The sequence below is a fragment of the Gopherus evgoodei genome, chromosome 15 (assembly GCF_007399415.2).
Source record: "Gopherus evgoodei ecotype Sinaloan lineage chromosome 15, rGopEvg1_v1.p, whole genome shotgun sequence".
Lineage (NCBI taxonomy): Eukaryota > Metazoa > Chordata > Testudines > Testudinidae > Gopherus > Gopherus evgoodei.
The window spans coordinates 5930555-5950798 of record NC_044336.1 but is presented as its reverse complement, the minus strand read 5'-3'; the positions used below and the strand labels follow the sequence as shown (position 1 = coordinate 5950798).

The following is a 20244-nucleotide window of genomic DNA, read 5'->3' as shown; positions in this document are numbered from 1 at the left end:
GAAACACAACGGAGTTAAACCAAACCAGAACACTGCTAACCTACTCAGCAAGAGACAGCTTAATGGACCTACTTCAGTGACAGCCTATGTCCCAAATACAACCTGTTCCCCTCAACTAAACAGCCGAGTAACCTGAACACAAGCCTTATGCCACTCACCTGTCATTAGAGTTCTCTGGAAGGCAGCAGACTCTGGAAACTTGGATCTCTTTTCCTAGGGGACATTCTGATAAAGATGGACTATGGAGCATTCATGAACACCAACGCTATTCTCATCCCCATGCACTATCCTCACCAGGGCAGAGTATCTCTGTAGACAACAGTGGCAGTGATCTAGTTAAGGTTGGGCTGGGAGGGCTTTTCCAATTGAAATCCCAGTTTATGGCTAAAGAGATGTTTTTTCCATTGTCATGGGCTAAAGTGGGGATATAAAATGTCAGCTAATGCAGTGAGTTTAGCTGTGGGGGTTAACAGTGAGTTAATGCCAGGTGTACCCCAGGCAGGCACTGGGCAAAGCTTTGCCCACACAATTTTGCCAGGGCTTCGATTCTGCTATTCTCAGGCCTCTATAGCAAAGCTGATCACTGTTGTGGTCAATTGTTTCCCAAAGTGGATCTGAACCCAGGTTTCTCAAACGAACAGGATCCCCAGCTGTACTCCCCGGTTCAGAGGCATTAAAAGGAAGAAAAGAGAAGCACCCAACTGCAGTTACCCAGATTGTTCTGCGACCCCTGGGGTCTGGAGAGGAACGCTGCATTTGTGAAAGAACAACATTCTGCAAGGAACTAATCTTACACCATCTTGCACGTGGGCTAATGCTCTGCTGGAGCTTTTAAAATCTTGACGCATTAGGAACCTTCTTAGCTCTCCTGATCTTAGACCACAAGCCCAGCTGCTCCTGCGCATCTCTTGCATGATACCACTGATTGCATTGTTCCCAAAGCTCGGAGCCGGCCAGGCTGAGGGTCCCTCCCACCCCGTTCTATAGATGCCTGCACAGCTCCACTTGCCAAGGAGAGATGAAGGACTTGTCAAACACTGTAACCAACAGAACGGCAATTTGCAAAGGAAACGGTACTATAATGATTGGCTGAGTTACCTCTGTCACAATCCCACCACCCAACAATAGGCTGTTCATAAGGCAGCAGCAGCAGATTGGATCGGGTCTACGGGCACACGAGGCTGTTTCAGGCTCCAACGACAGTTGGGGGCAGGGAGAAGAGTACAGGGGCTGGAGAGAAAGGAGGAGAAGAGGGGAGAAGAGAGAGGGCATGCCTCAGCTCAGCCTTTTGTGCCTAGCTACCACAGCAAGCCATGCCCTAGCGGGTGCTGCACACCACTGGAGGGACAGTGATGTGGCTAGAGGCTAATCTTGTGCTGCAGTGTGTAGGCACAACAGGGCTGACATTCATTTCACAGTACTTTGTGGCTTAAACACATAGACAAAATACACAGGATCGACAAAACAGTAGCAGAGATATGGGTGGAGCATAGACGCTGCCCCAAGCTTCCAACACACACCCATTTCAAGGGAGGAGTGCAGGAGAGGGAGAAAGCAAGTGTGAAGAGTGGGATGCCAGGGCACGAATCTCATGGGAGGCGAGGTATGTGGCACAGAGAGGGGGAAGGAGGAGGAGGTCAGGGCTGTGTAGAAACCACCATCCTGCATGCACGTTCATCTGTCAATTACATTCACTCTGTGATGCTGGCTAACCTCCTTAGGTGTCCATTATTTACCTGCTGGATTTTTAAACTTTCCCCAGAGACAACCTGCTCCTAACTGAAGGCAACCAACCCACTTAGGCAGTGCAATGATAATCTGGATAATTAACAGTGACACCCCTCCCCACACGGCAACCAGCTTACTTGTCACATCACAACACAGTGTAGCAATGCTGGGATCTTAGGCATAATCCTTCCCCATCAGCTTTCTTAAGAGTTTGCACCTGGAATCTCGGCTATGAATTGCAAGCATGAGTAGCACTGTGGTGTTGTGCTGCTAATCAATAGGCCCGCAACATGCAAACCAAGAGGAAGGCTCTTTGATTTGCATAACACTGAATTAATTTTTTATTTTTTGCAATCAGGTTCTGGCCAAAGATTTCACATGGCAGTTTCCAGGATGTGGCCTACTCTGCCGGCCATACAGCAACGCTATGCAGCTGAGCAGAGGTTGCAAAGACTGAAACGTCAGCGTTTACAGTGGCACTCTAGAATTTTAACAGTCAGTTTAACACTCTAAGAGGAATTTACTATTGCAAGTTAAAGAGGAATACAAACCCCTGGTCTGTAATATTAGCACCAAACAGCATGTGGAAAACTGTAGTACTGAAGAGAGTATTAATACTGTGACCCATGACAATTATTCTAGCGCTGCCGGCGTGCACCACAGGTGCACAGCACTTCACAAACACAGGAGAAATGCTCTCTGCCACACAGCCGCTTTTACTTCTGCCTGGCACCCCAGTGCAGGAGCCAGTGGCAGATACAGTGGGGAAAACCTCCCTGGTGCTCCTCCAGTGTTTGCTCCTCGACATCACAAAGTGGAAGCTATGACTTCAGGCCTGACTGCATGAAGGTCAAAGGGAGTTTTGCATGAACAAGAAATAGAAGGATTTGGGCCCCAGGGGCTGGTGTGCAACACAGCACAAGTTGATGGCTGGAGCCCAGACTCAGCTGGCTCGAAGGGGCTAATGCCATTTTCGTTTTCCCCCAAGAAGAGGAAATCAAAGCAAGCTGTGCCCCACCCAGGTGGGAGTCTGCTGCCTGCACTAGGCCACTCTGACTGACTGAGGAAAATCTCCAGGCTTGCAGAGAACACGTCCCCCCACGAAAGGAGCAACATGGTAACCATGGCAATTCCAACACTAATCACTTGACATTCTTTTTACGCTCACGTTCCAACTCACTAGCATTGTTGTTTTGCTGCCTGGGCTTGGAATTACCATGGGACGCAGCAGGCCAGGAAACTAGGCAGTGGGAGAAACAGTAACATCCACCAGCCAAGAGAAGGGTTTAAGCAGTAGAGCCGTTTTTAGTCCTTGCTTAGTAGGGGTTAGCACTGTAACCTTGGCTGCCACTGTTCCTGCAGGGCTCTAACCCACATTACGTTTTATGTAGAAGACAAATGCTCTATTGGGCTAAAAGTGAGTGGAAAAAGATCTGTCTGTTTAAAAAGTGACCCCGAAAGCCAAAACCCAGTTGATCCCAACTCACCCTTTGTCAAAGAAAGACGTATGCCCTGAATGAGAGAACTTTGTGCCGTTGCTGCTCATCAGGCTGCTGCTAACGTTGCCTGAAATGTAGGATTTCCGTGAAGCCTGGTCCTTTGCAAAATTTCGGCAAGCAGCTAATTTGGATTCTAAGGCCTGTGGAAGGAATAGAGGGTACAGCTGTTAGAACAAAGAGCTCTTCTCCACTACATGACTTGAAATGGCCACAGGCCACTAGTGAGCGGGGGGCCAATGTGCTGAACTTCAGCACAAGCTAAGCTTCACTGTCACAAAGCTAATGCTTTTAGCAGTCAGGGCTGCAAAGAAAACCTTCAGAATGGGGGCGCTGGGCCAAGTTCTCAAACGTGCTCAGCATCCACATTTGAGGGGGAAGATTTTCAGAAGAGATCAGCTCCCATTTAGCGGGCCCATTCTCAACAGGAACTGTTTGATGCGCAGCTCTTGAAAATCGGTCTCCAAATGTAAACTGCTGCAGCAGCATCTTCCTGAACCTGCAGGCAGCACACTGCTCCAATGCTGTTCCCAGCTTCCCCAAGCAGCTGACCAGGCTTCCCTGACTTTCACCAGTGCTCTTCAGAACCTTGTAGGCAGCTGTGAAGCTGACAAGAATCAGATTAATTTCACTCTGCTGCTGCTGCTTGGGAAAACAGAGCAACAGTGAAGGCAGATATTGGAGCTATTCACTGTAGGAGGACAAGTCAGAATGGAGAGGACAAGGGTAGTCAGGAGGAGTGGAGATACCCACCCACCCACAGCTCCCTGATAGAAATCCCAGCACCAGCCCCTCTCCAGGAGCTGTGTGCCTGTGTGGAAAGTTAAGCTGTGCTTCTCACTAGTATACTGCCCGAGCCACTGCTCTTCCCTATCAGCCTCTGGCTAATGGGTCTGGTCAGATTTTCAAGTCCTGCTTACGTAGCTAAAGGCAGGGATGGCAAGAGTACAGGAGTAGATAAACAGATGTATCGACACTGTGACAACCTAGAAGCAAAGACAATAGCCAGCACTGCACAGCTGGCCAGCCTTATCGGGGTGTGCCATACTGGGGGAATCTGGGTTTTTAACTAGAGCCAATAAAGAGACAGGGGAGCAGTAACACCAAGAAGAGGTAAGGTGCTGAAAGTCCCAGCTAACCTCACTTTGGGGTGCATTCAGCACAAGACGAGACCCTACTTCTCGTGCTGGAAGTTTAAGGGTTAGGTGGGCTCTGCTGCTTCACTGAGGCAAGTGACTCATTACCCACCCAGATGTAAGGGAGGTGAGAGGGACTCTCAGTGAGACAGAGGGGATCTAGAGTGTGGGCTGAGCAGTCCCGAAGGAGGAACCCCTAGAAGAAGCTGAGCCCAAGAAGAAGTTCTGAGCCAATCTTTTTCTTACTATTCATAAAGACAGGGGTGAGTTGAGACTTTACACAGTGGGTGGGCTGGGTTTCTAAGAGTGGGCTGGAAAAGATGTCTGCTTATTTATGGACTCCAGCTCTCTCAGAATAATCAGGAAGCTCGTCGATTGCAAATAAACTCCTCTACAACCCACACTGATTCTTACTCCTGCCTGCCCTAACTAGCCAGAAGCTCACAGGCAACAACTGGATTTTTAATTTTACCTTTGCTAAAATGATTTCCCTGATTGTGGCTAATAGTATTCACAACAGATTAAGCAAAAGAGATGGATGAAAATCAGCCCCAAGGGCTAGATTCTAACCTTAGACACCGTATCCTGGCTGTAGCTTGAAACCTTGACACTGTGCACTGAGGCACAAGCATACAAACAAGTTTTTTATGACTCAGAGCAAGTACAGCCATGTCCTCATTATATTAGTGAGCCCGGTGCCCTAAGCAGCAGATGTTTAAACCATTTCTCCTCCACTTATAGTTATAATCCATTTAACAGCTCAAACATTTCACTTCCCTACCAACTGCACCGTGGGGAATATCTGGCTCTCTCCTGGCTTATTCTATTGCCTGTTCACCAGCCTCACATAGGCCACATGCAACTCTGAGAAATGAGTCTGATCAGAAACTGCTCTGCACTTTGTCACTCTCTTATCTAAGGGCTCGCTGGTTATTTTGGCTTTTTAAAACAGCTGCAGCAGGTTGGGGAGAGAGGGGCAGCGGCTCAGACAGCTGGAATATACACTACGCCCGCCACACTAGGGAAGGTCAATCTGCACTGTGCCTGCAGCCCCTTGTGAGACAGCTGGTGTGATCCTGTGGGCTCAATATTCAAATGTAAGCAATCCATTTACGGTGCCCAGTCCCACAGTTGGGTGCCCACATGCCAACCCCAGCACCCCAATGTAGTACTTGGAATCCCAATCCCTTGTTTACACCTGGGACTCTGACTGAAGGCCTCCCTGTCACACGTGCAGCACTCCCAGAGCATGATGTGAGAGATCCCTCGAAGGCTAAAGTGGGGCTGTGCAGAGGCATGGCCCCACAATCCCTTCTAAATACGTCTGACATAACTGCAACTGGCAACAAACAGTCCTAAAGCTTGGGTCGATCACAGCAAAAATGTGAGTCCTATAGGACAAGGCACTTACCCCGACTTTCCGTAAGAGATCCCCCACAATGTTCAGTGCCGATATTCTAGCAGAAGGAGTTAGGGGGCTGGTACCAAACCCATTTGGTATAGCTGCAAACATAAAAGCAATTCATTATATGGGATGCTTCTTGGAAGTTTAAAATAGCGAATTCAATAAACTAACTTCTGCATGAAAGGGGGAATCTCAAATTCCACCCCAGCACAGCTCCCCATGCTGCTAGCCCCCTATAATACTCACACTGTGGGATAACCAGCTTAATTTATACCAGCTGTCTGCTTTCACTGCACTCTGCCTATAACAAGTGTTTGTGCATTCCCCAGCTGTGGAGCTGGCTGCACAATGCATCCTCTGCCACAGAGCTGTGCTGTGGAATCAACTTCTTTTTTATGTTTTTAAATTATGTTATTAGCCCTTATCATTGTGAACATCCTGCCACACATGAAATGAGTGTAAACCAGTGCTGTGCTGTCTCCCAGAATCTGCAATGGGAACAGGTGCTCAGAGGTGTGCATTGACAGCAGCATCTCATCACAGTCACTCGGAGACCTAGTTTAAATTATCAGCATTGTGGGAAGACAGTCTGAGATAGTAGGATCTTTCTGCTAAAATGACCACCAGAGAAATAGGTCACGATACCCAACCTTGACCACCCTCTTTTGCACTGTCAGTGCAAAAATCTGCAGCATACTCAATACTCAAAGGCAGGGTAAAGAAAATTGAACGCAATATCAAATTAAACCCAAAGGCAGAGCTGAGTCACTTCCATATTAATTCAAAACTCTACTCCTGAATTTACCTGAAGCTGCCACAGAATTTCTAGCAGGCTGAAGGAGATGCAGCTTTTAGGCACAACTTGCTGCAGAGTACTTGGTGCCAACAGGTTCCTAAGTTTACCCAAGAGTGCTACCGAGCTGGTGTGAGTGCTGTATGTCAGCACAGTTCCGTGTTCCCACACAACCGCCCCTGCTGCACTGCTCACCTTTTGGGGAAGGAAAGCTATTCTCTGATCCTTTTCCAACAGGCGTGGCTGGCAAAGAGAGAGATGCCTGGACAGCAGAATCCATCTTTTCACAGTCTAGAGTCGGAGAACTAGGAGCAGACTTCCTGGTGACCTCCTGTTGCCTTTCTCGGACAGCTAACTCTTGCCGTAAGTCTGGAGGTTGGAAAAAGAAAAACACAAACATTTCATATTTATGGCTTGATGGTTAAAAATATAGCACCGCGGTCATCCCTGGGGGCACGTACATGGCATTCTTAACACAATCCAACATGGGCTCCCCAAGGCCACGCTAAATGAAGACTCAACCCTCACCAAACAAACGTACTTCACCATCAGCTTCTCATCTAAGAGCCTGAGCAAACAGCTGGGCTTTGCACTGTGCCCTGAAGGTCAACAGATACTGGCCTTTCAGACATGGCGGTGAGGGGAAGCAGATTCTTCAGCCATAAGGCTGCCGCTGAAAATGCCCTCCAGCCATTCAACTCTAGAAACCCTAAGGACACCCTAAGCAAGAGCCAACCAGCTGATCAAGTGCTGTGACATTGCAGGGGAGAGGTGGCTCCTCTCACAGGTATGAGCCAAACTGCATAGGGTGTTATAGCTCAAAATCAACCCTCCCATTGCAACTGGCAGTGAACAGGTAGCCAGCGGAGTCTTCACCACATCAATGGAATAGGCTCCTTAGAGCCAGCACAGCTAAGTAAAAAGACTCCTGTGTTCTGCCCCAGCTGCAATTGTGTGTAGTCATCGGGTGATCCTGTGTAGAGTGCATTACAATAACCTCTTGGGAGGTCACAAAGGCATGGACAACTCTGTGCCAGAGCTGGAGGGAGCCATCGCTTCAAACACAAAGGTGCTTCTGGCCAACAGCTCCACCCGTGACCTAACAGTGACAGCGAAGATAAATGCAAGCGAGGAAACTCACAAAGGCCATTCCTCACTGGATCCCCAGAAATTCCCATGCAGAACACAGTGCCACCTAGGTGACCTGGATATGGTTTCACCAAAGTGGCCTCCGTTGTGGCCCAGATATTGCATGACAAACAGCATGTTTGTCTCACCCTTTATGTGACTTGTCTCGCAGACTTACTGTTCTTTTAACAACCAGGGCTGAATGTCCCTGGATGTGCTTCTGTGCCCTACACTTCTAGTATCAAACTAAAAACATAATAGGCGTTAATTTAAAGGGAGGTAGGTGGAGAAAGCAGTTGGGCATCTAACTTCCTGAATGATCTTGCCAAGAGGGAAAAACCCCTTGGTTTGCCCACTAAACCCCCAGACACCAAGCAAAAGGGCTGTTAAGAAATTGAGAATGTCTTGGCATTGGAAAGGCAGCGTAATCCAGTGGACAGGGAGTCAGGAGACCTAGGTCTATTCCCAACTCTTCCAGTGACCTTTTGTGTGACACCTCTCCTTTCTGTGCATCTTTTTCCTCTACTTCCCTTTTTCTGTCTTATCTATTTAGATTTTAGTCTCTTGTTATACATATGTCTAGTGCCTGGCACAATGGGGCACCAAAATCAGCAAGAGGCTTTAGACGCTATGATAATGCAAATTAATAATAAATAATAAATGGGAGGGTGTTATTTTTAAATAAAGTGTGAACTTAGTTTTCCATTTTTATTTTAGGCAAACCAATTAGATTTTTCACAGGCCATTGGTTTCTCAAGTGGACTGTCAGAAAAAGCCAAAACAAAATGTGTTGCACATTAGAGTTTTTAAAATACACGCACTTTTAGAGGTGTTTTCAAAGGCAAACTGCAAAGCAAAAATGAAAACCTGCCCAGATACACAGGTTTGAAGAGTCAGAAGTTTTGTATTTGAGTGAGAGCAGCAATTTTTTAAACAGCTAATGTATCTGACTGCTGGCCAGAAAATAATATGGTTTTGTTTGTTTGCTTGTTTTTCTTCTATTTTAAAGAAGTTGAACACTTTGTTCAGCCCATTTTGCAACTGGGTAATTAATATTGATCATTCAGATGTTCCTGAAGATTTGCCATGAGTTTCATTATTACTGCTCTTACTGTAAGTTGTGATTTGTATGTTTCGTTAGACAACAACATTTGGTCTTCCTTTTTGTCTTTGCTGTCAGAGACAACTCCATGTTTGTATCGATAAGACATGAGTGATGTCAAGCACAGATTTGTGAACTGAGTGACCCTACTAACCAGGTTTTGGGATGCCATTTATCAGAGAAACTCATTTCAACCAGCCTTTTGATATTCTTCCCTCACTTCTTCTCGGTGAAATCCTTTTGGGAATTCCTGGTTTACAGAAGATGTCCCAGAATGTAACAGCACTAATCCCACAAGTCTCATTGCAATCCTTTCTGGGATATCTTCCATAAACCAGGCAACTCCCAAGAGGATTACATAGGACAGCGGAGAGTTTCACAAGGTTAGTTAGCATTTATTTCCATGTCTAATCCCATCCTCAAATCTCCCCAACAACATACACAGAGCCTGGTTAATGGAAGCATTTGACACACAGATCTGTGCTTAACTCAGTTTTCATTTGGAATTTGAATTCTCCTACAGCACTCATATATTTAAAAAATCCTGAATGGATTTGATGGTATTTTCCCCCCATTCACCAGATGAGATTTCTTTATTCTCCTTAACTGTCTAGAAATTATTATTATTAATATTATTATTATTGAAGATTAACATTGCACAAGCAGCTTGGGCCCCATTGTTCTAGGTGTTGTACGAACATGAGCTGTAGTTAGAATACATCTCTATTATGCAGCCACCCATGTACTAAACCAAAGAATTAATCAATCAAGCTGTACCTCTCGCTTCATCCTTTAACCTCTGTACAGAAACTAGCAACGATTCCTTGTCATCCAGTTCACTTTCTAAAAATGCATTTCTCTCAATAGCCTGGTTCAGCCTTTGTTCAAAGTCTTCCAATGAAACTATTGTTGCCCTAGAAACAAAATCCAGAAGATTAGGCTCTTCAGATCAGCTGACATCAAGCACATTGGAAAGCATAACAACAAAAGGAAAAGGTAAGCAAAGTCCAAAACTTTACAGCTCTTCCAGTGCTTCCTGGAAAAGAACATTAAGTGCCACAGAAGTGAGGTGTGTAGGCTGGACAGGACAGAACTCTAGCAGCTGGACTTCAAGTGATGTAAAACACAGCTGTGTAAGAGCTCACCACGCACTGATCTCCACTCTCTCTCCCTTCTGCTCAGCGACCAGAGCCAATCAATGCAGCACTCTGCAATAACCCAGAGGACTTGCAAAGTGCTACCACCTCCATGCACCGAGCCAACTCAGTGATAACTCAGCGAGCCAAGACAAGTTTGGGACTGGAATATTAACTCAAGCCCCAAGTCAGTAAAGTACTTAAGCATATGACTAACACAACACACAAGCCATTCCACTGACTTCAGTGGGACAACTCCCATGTTTAAAAAGTTAGCCATGTGCTCAAGCATCTTGCTAAATCAGGGCCTCAGCTCTGGGTCTGCCATGCCAGATAGCCAGAGACCTAATACTGCTACTATTGAACTCATTGGCAACATTCCCATTCAGTTAAACCGAGGCAGGATCTGCTTGTTACTTTCCAAACAGGGTGTTGCTAGCAGCACTCTTGCTAGTTTTATGCACTTCTTGGCCAGTGAACAGTCATTCCCTGCATCCAGCCACAATGCTTATTGAAAAGGGAAGAAGAGACTCCCTAGGCTTGTTTTATTTACAAGGGACTGCATAAGGTATTAGCTTCTTATGGGAAAGAGGCTTTGTCCTGGAAGGATCACACACATGCTGAGAGAGTCACCTAGCTGCTGATGTCAAACCTGGCATGCTGGCTAGGCTTGCTTTTATGCTCTGCTCTCATCTTTCAGGAATCCATAAACTAGACTGGAAATGACTGCTATTGTTTCTCACTTGATTTACACAAAGTAGAATACTTTAGAATTCTCCAACAATCCAGGTTACTGGGCCCAATACCGGGGTTTAGTAGCCTGTGATATGCAGGAGGTCAGACTAGATGATCTGGTGATCCCTTCTGACCTTAACCTCTCCGATTCTAGGTTCTTGCTGTACTGCAGGGCTAACAATTGAGTGAGACTAACTGCCTTGGACATCTGACTGGGCTGGAGCCTCAATACAGCTTTAACTGCATCCGTGCAACAATATCTAGTGTCCCTCCTTATGGAAAGTTACATCCATTAGAGACAGTGAAGAGCTGTGAAGCTAAATGACTCGAGGAAGATCTAGCAAGACAATCGGTTTGAAGCCTTCACCTCTTAGCGCGCTCCAAGTCGTCGTTGGCCTGTTCCAGCTCCCTCACATATTTGTGTAGCTGGTCTTTAATGGCCCGTGTCTGACTCAGGTCATCTTCCAACACCGACACTTGCTTGTAACTTTGTGCATATTGGTGTTCAAGTTTCTCCTGGAAATAAGAAGGGAAGCCAGATTAATGTTGCTAATATACAACCTTCTGAGGCAAGCCAGAGCCAAACAAGAGGGAACAAAGTAACACACCAGAATCAGTCAGCTCCTGTGGGTTTGTTGGTGGTAGCACATAGAAACGCCATTATTAACATGGATATTTACTAAGCATCAGCCCTGCACACCCTGAAATAAAGAAAGCCAACACTGTGCACAGCAGGGATCCAGTCACCAAATAGCTAGTTATTCTCCCAAAGACACTCATCAACCTCCATTCTCAATAGTCTGTAATGGCAGGTCCGGGAGGCCCGGAAGACCTACAGGTGGCCAGAAAGCAATACAACTGCTCAAGAGGATTCTGACTGCCTGTTTCCCACACTCCAGACAACCATCATGCTACAACAAGAACAGGCCTGAAATCCCACCGCTGGACAAAAATAAGAGCCACTGGAATCTGCTTTTTGACTTCACAGGGAAGTTCAGTCCAACACCTTCACCTGGAAAAACTGGAAGGTGGAGGCTGACAGGCTGGTTGGTTATGAATGTCCGCAACTCTGAGAAGGCAGCTAGAGACTTTCCTGAAGAAGCTACTGGCCTCCTCAAGTACAGGCAGATTTCACAGCTGTAACAGGGAATGGATAAGATAACTAGGGATCCCACAGACCACATTTGCCCTGGCTCAGAACACAATGCTTTCCAGCTACATTCCCATCTCCTGCCCCCGATCAAGTTTCCAAGAGCAGGACCAAACCATGGTGCTCTCCAAGATCCCAGGGCAGGGTGAGAACAGATCGGCCCAGGTGCATTAATCAGAATAGTCTATTATCTATCTGAACACTCTACAGAACACTATTAAAATCTCTGCTGAAGGACATGCACAAGTCAGAGATATTCAACTGCCTTACAAGTCTCACAAAACTAAAGACATCCTGGGCAAAAACACATTGATTCACAAGAATTAGCTGCACAATCCTACTGTTGAAATGATGAACGAGATGATTCAATGGCCTAATCAAGCAGATCTGTAGTGTGTCCATCGCATAGCTACATTAACTTGTTGTAGTAACAACAAATCCACCAACTGGCAAAGTCTTCGAAAACCCAAATCTGCTGCATGGCCAAGAAACATAGCAAATTCCTCCACGAATTTACCTGACATCTAAGGTGGCTGGTAAATACCTGGTCTTACCCATCAGGAATATGTCACACTCAAAACTGGATCTCAAACATATGACTGCTGTCCTCCCTTTATATTCTGGTCACACATACTAAATTACCAAAAAAACTTATACAGACCAGACAGGTTTTGAATGACAATTTAGGACCACACTTTTGACTACCTGCAAGAAGAGGCCTTTCCATTACAGACATTGCCATACCTTTAATGTTTCCACTTCATATTTCAGTCTTTGGTTATCTGCTTGCAAGTCTCTATTCCTCTGTTCAGCCTGCACTAGCTGGGCCTCCAATTCAGCTTCCAATTCTCTGCTTCCCTCCTGGAACTCAGCCAGTTCTTCACGTGCTTCCTGGAAACTGTAAGCAGAGGATTCATATCAGTCATAGGTTTAGCTTCTCAAGTTATAAACCCACTGATCTTGTCTAAAGTTAAACCCAGGAAGAATCTCCAGCACATTACAGGACCCATATAAACAGCATTTCTTTAAAGAGAAGAAGGGAACTGTGGTAAGGTAAGAGCTACATGAAGTTCAGCTAGGAAAGGAAATTCATTTCTGTGCAACACACAAACTGCTGTATTAAAAACATGTTTATAATCAATTCCATGCACCAAGGTCATTAATAGGATGATTAGGAGTTTGTCAAAAATTCTCTATTCATTAACTTTCACAGCTAGCATTTGTTATATCATTCCATGGGCAGATCCGGTATTAGCCACTAAATTTTTAATCTGGTTTTGGTTGAAAAACATATGACTGAATGCAGTCTAACAATAGAGAACAATATTGCTATACCACACAGTCACACCAAAGTAACATTAAACCCCAACCCTTTTCTAGAACATTAAGGTTATTAACCACTTAGGCAGGGAGCCAGGACACACCACTGCAAGGTATTAAATAGCTAAAAGTAGCTACTACCCACTGTATTCACGTCACTGACATGTCTGTATCTGCCATGTGCTTAACAGCTCAGGTCTCAACAAGCAGCAAAGTTTATAGGAAAGTGAATTATAAGAGTACAGAAATCAAAGCTTTCCTTAACCCCTCAAGGCCCTGAATTTTTTCTGACATTCAAGAACAGCTCAGGAGATGCCAGATCCCTTCAGATGCTCCCTGTGAAATATGCCAGTTCTGCCAGTCTGACACATTCAGTGGTCTGGAAGCAAGTGAATTTATTAGCATCCTGGGCTCTGATGTGCATATTGGGACTGCAGGAAGTTTTGTTTGCTGCATCTGTGCAATCCACGACAGTAACGCAGAACAGAAAGACAACACTCCAGAGGAAAGCAGGCAGAGGTCCCTGAAACACAGAATCAAGCAGAGTATTGCTCCAGGATTTTAGATACCAAGCCGCAAAGCCAGTCCTCCTAATGCCAATAGTAGCCAAAAAATTCATACAATCTACCCTAGGAGGCTGCAAACCACAACCTGGAGCTCTCAAGTTGGTAATGCCCATGCAGAAGATGCTCTGCTTCTAGCAGTGGGCTCTTACTGATTGACCTGGCTTGTCTAATGATGAAAATGAAGAAATTCATTTGGACACACCTGACACTCATCAAAGCATAACTCCCACAGAGAGGCAGGTTGATTAGCTACGTTCTGATAGAACTAACAGTAAGCACTGGTCTAGGAATCCAAAATGATACCTTTGTTTATACTTCAAGGAAAGCTCTTTCCAATATGCAGTTTCTTCTTTTGGACTCGAAAAATCTGGGATTTCTTCACAGTCCATGATCAATGAAACCTGTAAAAGGCAAACACAAGAATAAACTAAGGACAAAGACAAACAGGACATCCCTGGTATTGCCGCTAAGCATTGGAGAGACCCCATCACTGTGGCCTTTCTTGAGGTTTTTATGCCTTGCCGAGAACTGCAAGTGAATTCAGTGTTCATGAAATGGACACCAGTAGTCCCTGAGAATGGACAGACACGGTGCAGACAGGCCAGTACCAGCCATCAACCTGCCCACTGTTCCAGCTCGTAGGATAGTTTTGTGATGGTTTGTGATCTGAACACACGGAGACCAGAAATTGAAGAAACTCTAGTCATATTTTGAACCTAGCGCTGAAGGGTTAGTAGCTTCACACACTTATCTAGAACCTCTTTCCACAAAGCTTGGTTTTAAAATTAGCAGTCATCAAATTTTAACATTAATCCACTTAAAATAAGTGTTTTTAAAAGGACGGGTATTTTGTCTAGAGTTGGTAACACTCTCCTTGATGCAAAGTATAATTCCCAATCAGGCTAATGAGAGTCACACACTAAGCAAAAAGACTTGTCCCCTTTAAGGACTGGCAGCCCAACCATACAGGAAGGAAAGTCCGTTTATTTTTCCTTCACTAATTTGAGTTCTATTTGGTTTTGATCTGGTTTACATTTTTCAGGTAACAGAAGAAGTTACCAAATTAATTTCACTCACTCAGTCCTTCCAAATCAAATGAGAAACAGGTAGAAAGGGGTAGAGTCTGTCCTATGATTAAACTGCCCATCCTGGAACAATGTTTTTAGTCTAAAGACATTCAGAGGGCAAAGCTCCCCTTGCCAGGGCATTTGGATCGGGCTGTATTGGTGGAGGAAAGTTAGCTCTCTAAGGTTATGCTGGAAATTGACTCAGCAGGGCATGAAAAATGCATTTCTTAATGGAAACTATCTGACAATAGCACAGGGAAATTTACCAGACTCTTCGGTTTCACTGAAGTCTGGTTCTGAGCAGCAGCATCTACCTCTTTATTACATGGCACTAGTTACTGTCAGATCTGTGCACCTTGTACTACAGAGCTGCTCAAGAGCACAAAGACATAGACAATCCATCTCTGTCCCTCTTCACTACAACAACGAGGATGAGTACTGCTCTGAGCAGCTCTGGGTATGTCTACATTACGAGCTGTGTCACTGTAGCATTTGTAATGCAGACACTTACTACAGCGACGGAAGGGATTTTTCCATCACGTAGTAAATCCACTCCCTCGAAAGGGGATAGCTAAGTCGACAAAAGAATTCTTCCATCAACCTAGTGGTGTCTACACTGGGGCTGAGGTCAGCTTAACTGTCTCCCCCAAGGTTGTGAACTAGGAGGACATAAATTTTTAGATGTTGACCAGGCCTTAGTGGCTAGATTCTGGTCAGTTTCACAGTTGTTCAGCTAAGAGCAGAAGCAGCAAAAGTGACGCATCTTGTAATTTTTATTCTGCTGCTGGGAAAAGCGATGAGTAACAGAGGGACGTTTGTTTCACAATGGGGGAAGGCTTGGGCGCCACACTTATCAGATCCCTCTTGCTCGGCTGATGTGAAAGATGTAGTGGAAGAACCCACCAGCAGGCCCCAATGGACATTGTTCCCCAACTCTTAACAAGCATGCTGCACTGGGCTTCTTACCAAGATGCTGTCTCTGAACTCCCTCTGAGGAAAGCCCCATCTTTTATACTAGCATCTGACCCATTACTCAAGCCCTGTGACCCAGATGTCATTGTTAAATCCCATGAAGGAGGGTAGGAATGGGATGGCTTCTCCCTCACTTTCAGGACAGACATTTTAAACCAGTGTTTCTCAAATGCAGCCACCATGGCTGCATGCAGCCATCAGGGACTTTTCTTGAGCCACAGCCTCCTGGGCAGTGATGGTGAGTGGGAGGGTTAAAGCAGTGGCCCCCTCCCCAGGGCCACTAGTAGTGGTTGGGCCCTGCCTACCTCTGGAGAGACAAAAGCTGGAGGAGCAGGCAGGCAGTGGGTTCCCCACCTTCCCAGGGCTGGTGGGGTCAGGCTTCAGCTCTGGGGTGGTGGGTGGCAGGCTCCAGCCATGGGGCTTCAGGCTCTGTTCCCTGGCCATACGATGGCGGACTCTAACCCCAAGGTCACCCCCCCCCCTCCAGTGCCCCATGCCCCCACTGCTTCCATATTCACCTCCCCATGCAGGGCTTGCCGGGGCTGAGTAAGTCTGTTGTGAAAAGTGATATTTGTATGTTTGTTAATATCACTTTCCACAGTAGACTTAGTAATTAGCACATCTTGAAAGGAAAAAAAAAAAGCAACCAAAAAAAAGCAAAAGACAAGAATGTACAAAGCACCTTATTTGTGTTTCTACAGGTCCAGTAAAGAATAGAGACAATTATACATTATTTTCATTATTGAGTCTGGAAAAAAAATCCTACATCAATAAATTACAATGATTTGAATGTGTCTATGTGGATATTTACATGTTTTTCCTAAAGTTAATTAAGTATTTTAGGAAAAATTATTGGAGCGGCCACCAGCAACTGATGGTGGCCCCACTCTGAGGCCACCGAAAAAAACTGTTGTGAGTACCCCTGCTTTAAACAATCCTCACAGCACGCTGCTCCTGTCAGCTCAATCAGCCATACTCAGCTTGTCATTTGGGGCTCTAACAAGCATCAATGCCCATTTCCATCCCTCCAGGCCTAGACTCGCCAAATTGACATCTCCTCCATCTCTGTGACCCACATTTTAGAGGCCTGGCCACGCTCAGTAAATGTGGAACACCACAACTGCACTGCATTCAATAAAGGGGGAAAAAGCCATGAGCACCTTAAGATAGCTGTACTTAATCCATGAATAATGCAGAAGAAAGCTGCCACTGTATCTCTCCAGCTCAGCCTACAGCTGCTACAATTCAGGTCAAAAGACCAAATTCATTCAAAGGGCATTAAGCACCTCAAAAACCCCTCTCCCTCTGCCCCTAGAGTCACTTCAAATGTACCGTCTTTTACAATCATGAGTGTATCACTATTTATCTGCTATGCAGCAGCACTCAGGAGCCCTTGTCATGGACCAGGGCCCCAGTGCTAGGTGCCGGATCGACACAGACCAAAAACACGGTCCAACCGCCAAAGATCTTCTGGTCTAAGTAGCGTTTTGTTGTCCACATTTCAGTGGACTGAGGATGAGCTTACATGTGGATCCCATGGAGCTTCGCTGGAATTCCTATTAGCACCATAGCAGCAGCAGCAGATTTTTGCCTGTTAATTTTCACAGGACAGTGCTACCTGAATATTCATTTATTTTGGCAGGGGAAGGGGAGCTGCGGTAGTTGCCTTTGGCTAGGCAAGCAGTGTGAACGCACTTCATGAGGACTAGAGAGCTCTGGAGCAGCAGCCTGTTCCTAGGCCATAGCAGCACAGGACTTCTCAGCAGAAAACACTGGCTGTGAATTTATTTTCACAGCTATTTTTAAATCTGCGAAAATAAACGTCAGGGAATATGTCCCAGTTCTACAGTACATTTCCTTGCACTGGTTATACCTGTTATACCTCTTACCAAGGCAATTTACCATTGAGAAGGTACAAAAGTTAAGCTTCCATGCAATGGCCTCACTTATACACCCGCAGTCCCCTTGACTCAACGTCATTAAGGCCACATAAGTGCAACCTACGTGAATTCAGTCCAACTCTGCTCAAAACCTCACCCGTGAACCATGTTTGTTAACAGAACCAAGCATATGTTCTGACCTGTACCTCTAGGGAACCCACCGCTGCAGCTTGGAACACACGACATGCTTGAGACCGAAAGCAAACACTTTTCCTCCCAGATACAGGATGCACAACACTCAGCCTCTCTGCAGCTCCAAAGTAGTTAATCTACTAAACAGCCAGCAAGTGACATGCCAGGAGTTTCCAGTTTGGAAATGGTGGAGAACTTGGATGAGGCTTCTTACATCATCTTATAGAAGTACCTCCATCCAAAGATGACTCCCTGCCCATTCAAATGAGCTACACCCTTGCGAACAAACACCTGAGTCATCCCTGCCAATTGCAGGGGTCGGGAATGGAACATGAGAGAGGCTAGCGGAGACCTTGAAGCTTTTATGGCTTTGTAGATTATGCTTTGGGTGGAGGTAGGGTGGATTCTTTCTTCTCACGAAAAGGCTTCACCATTTTATTGTATAACGTGTATTTACACACACACACACACCCTCTTTCCCCTGCCCCAGGATACCCCAGCCTTCAGAGGCATAAGCAGCACATGGTCAAGCTACCTTACTATCTAGAGAGACCACAGTATCTGGGATAAACTTGCTTCAAGGCATGATGGGAGGCTGACTCAGCCCATAATCCCATGCAGGACCCTTGGGTGGGAAGGCTCAGAGAAGAAACGAACCTAGACCCATGATGTTTGGCGGAGGGTCTGATACAGAGTGTTCTTCATCCCCAGGCCGTATTGGGGCTCAGTGGTAGGAAGGCTATTCTGAGCCCACTTAAGAGCTCTTTCTTGGTTTCATTCCTGAATTTCACTCGGAAGTGAACTGCTCACCACTGCCAAGTACTATAATGATTATTGTTTGTTTCAGAGGCTGCTGTGGTTGGCACACCACCATCTCAGCAGCTTCCCGACATTTGGGAGGTCACAGAGTGATAGGAAAATTTTAAAAAGCTCTGCATTTTTAGGGTTGCTTATAAGGCTTTTGAAATGCCTAAGAACTGTCATTTGTTAACTATCCATTTTCCAATTCCAGATGGCACAAAAAGAAGCTGAAAAGCTCGGGGAACTTCACTTATATCCCAACGAGGTAGATCTGGTTCAGCCCCTACAGAAACCTAACTACAATTTATAACTCCTGGGGCTGGCTTGTAGATGGCTTTTATTGACTCTACATTTGAACAAAGAATCTATTTTCATAAGTTAGGCATAACTTGTGCCTTCCTTCATTTGACATTTAACTGTTAGATGGTTCTAAACAAAAACAAAGAAACTACCACCTACAAATAGCAGGATAGTTCCGCAGAGATTGAAAGTTAGAAAACCTGGTTTCTAGTCCTAGCTCTGTCACTGACCTGCTGCCGTGTGACCTTGGACCAGTCCCCTCGCCTCTCCCACCCTTTTTCTTGTCTATTTAGAGTGTACGCTTTTCAAAGCAGGGACGATCTTACTATGTATTTGTACAGTGTCTTATAGGCACTACCATGATACACATAAATAATAATGAGAGGCTAGTTTGTTGTAAGGCATATATATGCCAGTACAATCATGATAACTTAAGCTAAAAAACAATCAGTGCTCTGCTCTATCTATGGTTAATTCCTGACCTTAGCAGTTCCATAGGGGAGTTCAGGGCCCACTATGGCAAGCCCTTACTCATGGACTTCAATGGGAGTTTTGCACATGGAGCATTTGCAGTATCAAACCTTTATAACACATAACACTGAGGTTTTCAGAGTATAGCTGAGACAATGCACTGGCTTCTCCCGGGCTTTTCCCCACAGAGGATAATTTGGAGCTGGGACATCAAAGCGGGATTCACTGTATGAATACACAGACCAGCACCACAGCTCAGCATTCATTGGCTGCCCCTGGGAGAACCCAAACAACTGGCCAAAACTCCACAACTGAAAATATTTCTAAATCAAGAACCATTTTGAAAATATGCTAGCTCCTTCCAAGCCCTTATTATACAAGTGAACAGGACTGAACAGTCAGTAGGAGGGAATCTCAAACTGAGACAACTGTGCTGGTTTTAAGAGTTGTGACCATGTTAAAACCTACCAGCTCACCGTCTATGTGTAGAAGTTATCTGAAGACACTTCTCTTTGCATGGGACCAATTGGCCCCCTGCCTCTGAGAGGTTTAGTAATAGGACATAAAACTTACAATATTTCAGAGTCAAACGGCGAACCCACTGCACAGCCTGAGTGAACAGGTTTGGTGCTGGAAAGAGCCTGGGAATACTGTCTCCTAATGGTCGGTGTGTGACAGCACTAATAAAATGAATCCCTGGGAAGCTGCTCTTCAACTAAGCCAACAGAACAGCACAGCTTGCTCCATAACAGAGTATCTTTAAACCTCTTCCCTAGCCCTCTGTCGTGTGACTCAGTGCTGCTCGGACTGAATATCAACTTGAAACAACACTGAGCATGGAACACAACACGGGGTTTAGAATGCAA

At 45.5% G+C, this 20244-nt stretch overlaps 1 protein-coding gene across 6 annotated transcripts in view; it reads right to left on the bottom strand.

The window, feature by feature from the left end:
• NDEL1 (nudE neurodevelopment protein 1 like 1) overlaps positions 1–20244 on the bottom strand; it is a 43571-nt gene that overhangs the window by 10606 nt on the left and 12721 nt on the right. For 4 of the 6 annotated variants that reach the window (XR_003996595.1, XM_030534221.1, XM_030534222.1 and 1 more), the window contains exons 2-9: positions 13999–14096; positions 12554–12707; positions 11027–11175; positions 9566–9702; positions 6754–6927; positions 5772–5863; positions 3216–3367; positions 1099–1230 (exon numbers count right to left, since the gene is read on the bottom strand). Coding sequence is in view for 5 of the 6 variants with exons in the window: in XM_030534221.1 (XP_030390081.1) it covers positions 1134–1230; positions 3216–3367; positions 5772–5863; positions 6754–6927; positions 9566–9702; positions 11027–11175; positions 12554–12707; positions 13999–14084 (1041 nt within the window). In the remaining variant the exon portion in view is untranslated. The remainder of the gene's footprint in view (positions 1–1098; positions 1231–3215; positions 3368–5771; positions 5864–6753; positions 6928–9565; positions 9703–11026; positions 11176–12553; positions 12708–13998; positions 14097–20244) is intronic. The other 2 variants (XM_030534224.1, XM_030534225.1) reach the window with 1 other exon arrangement.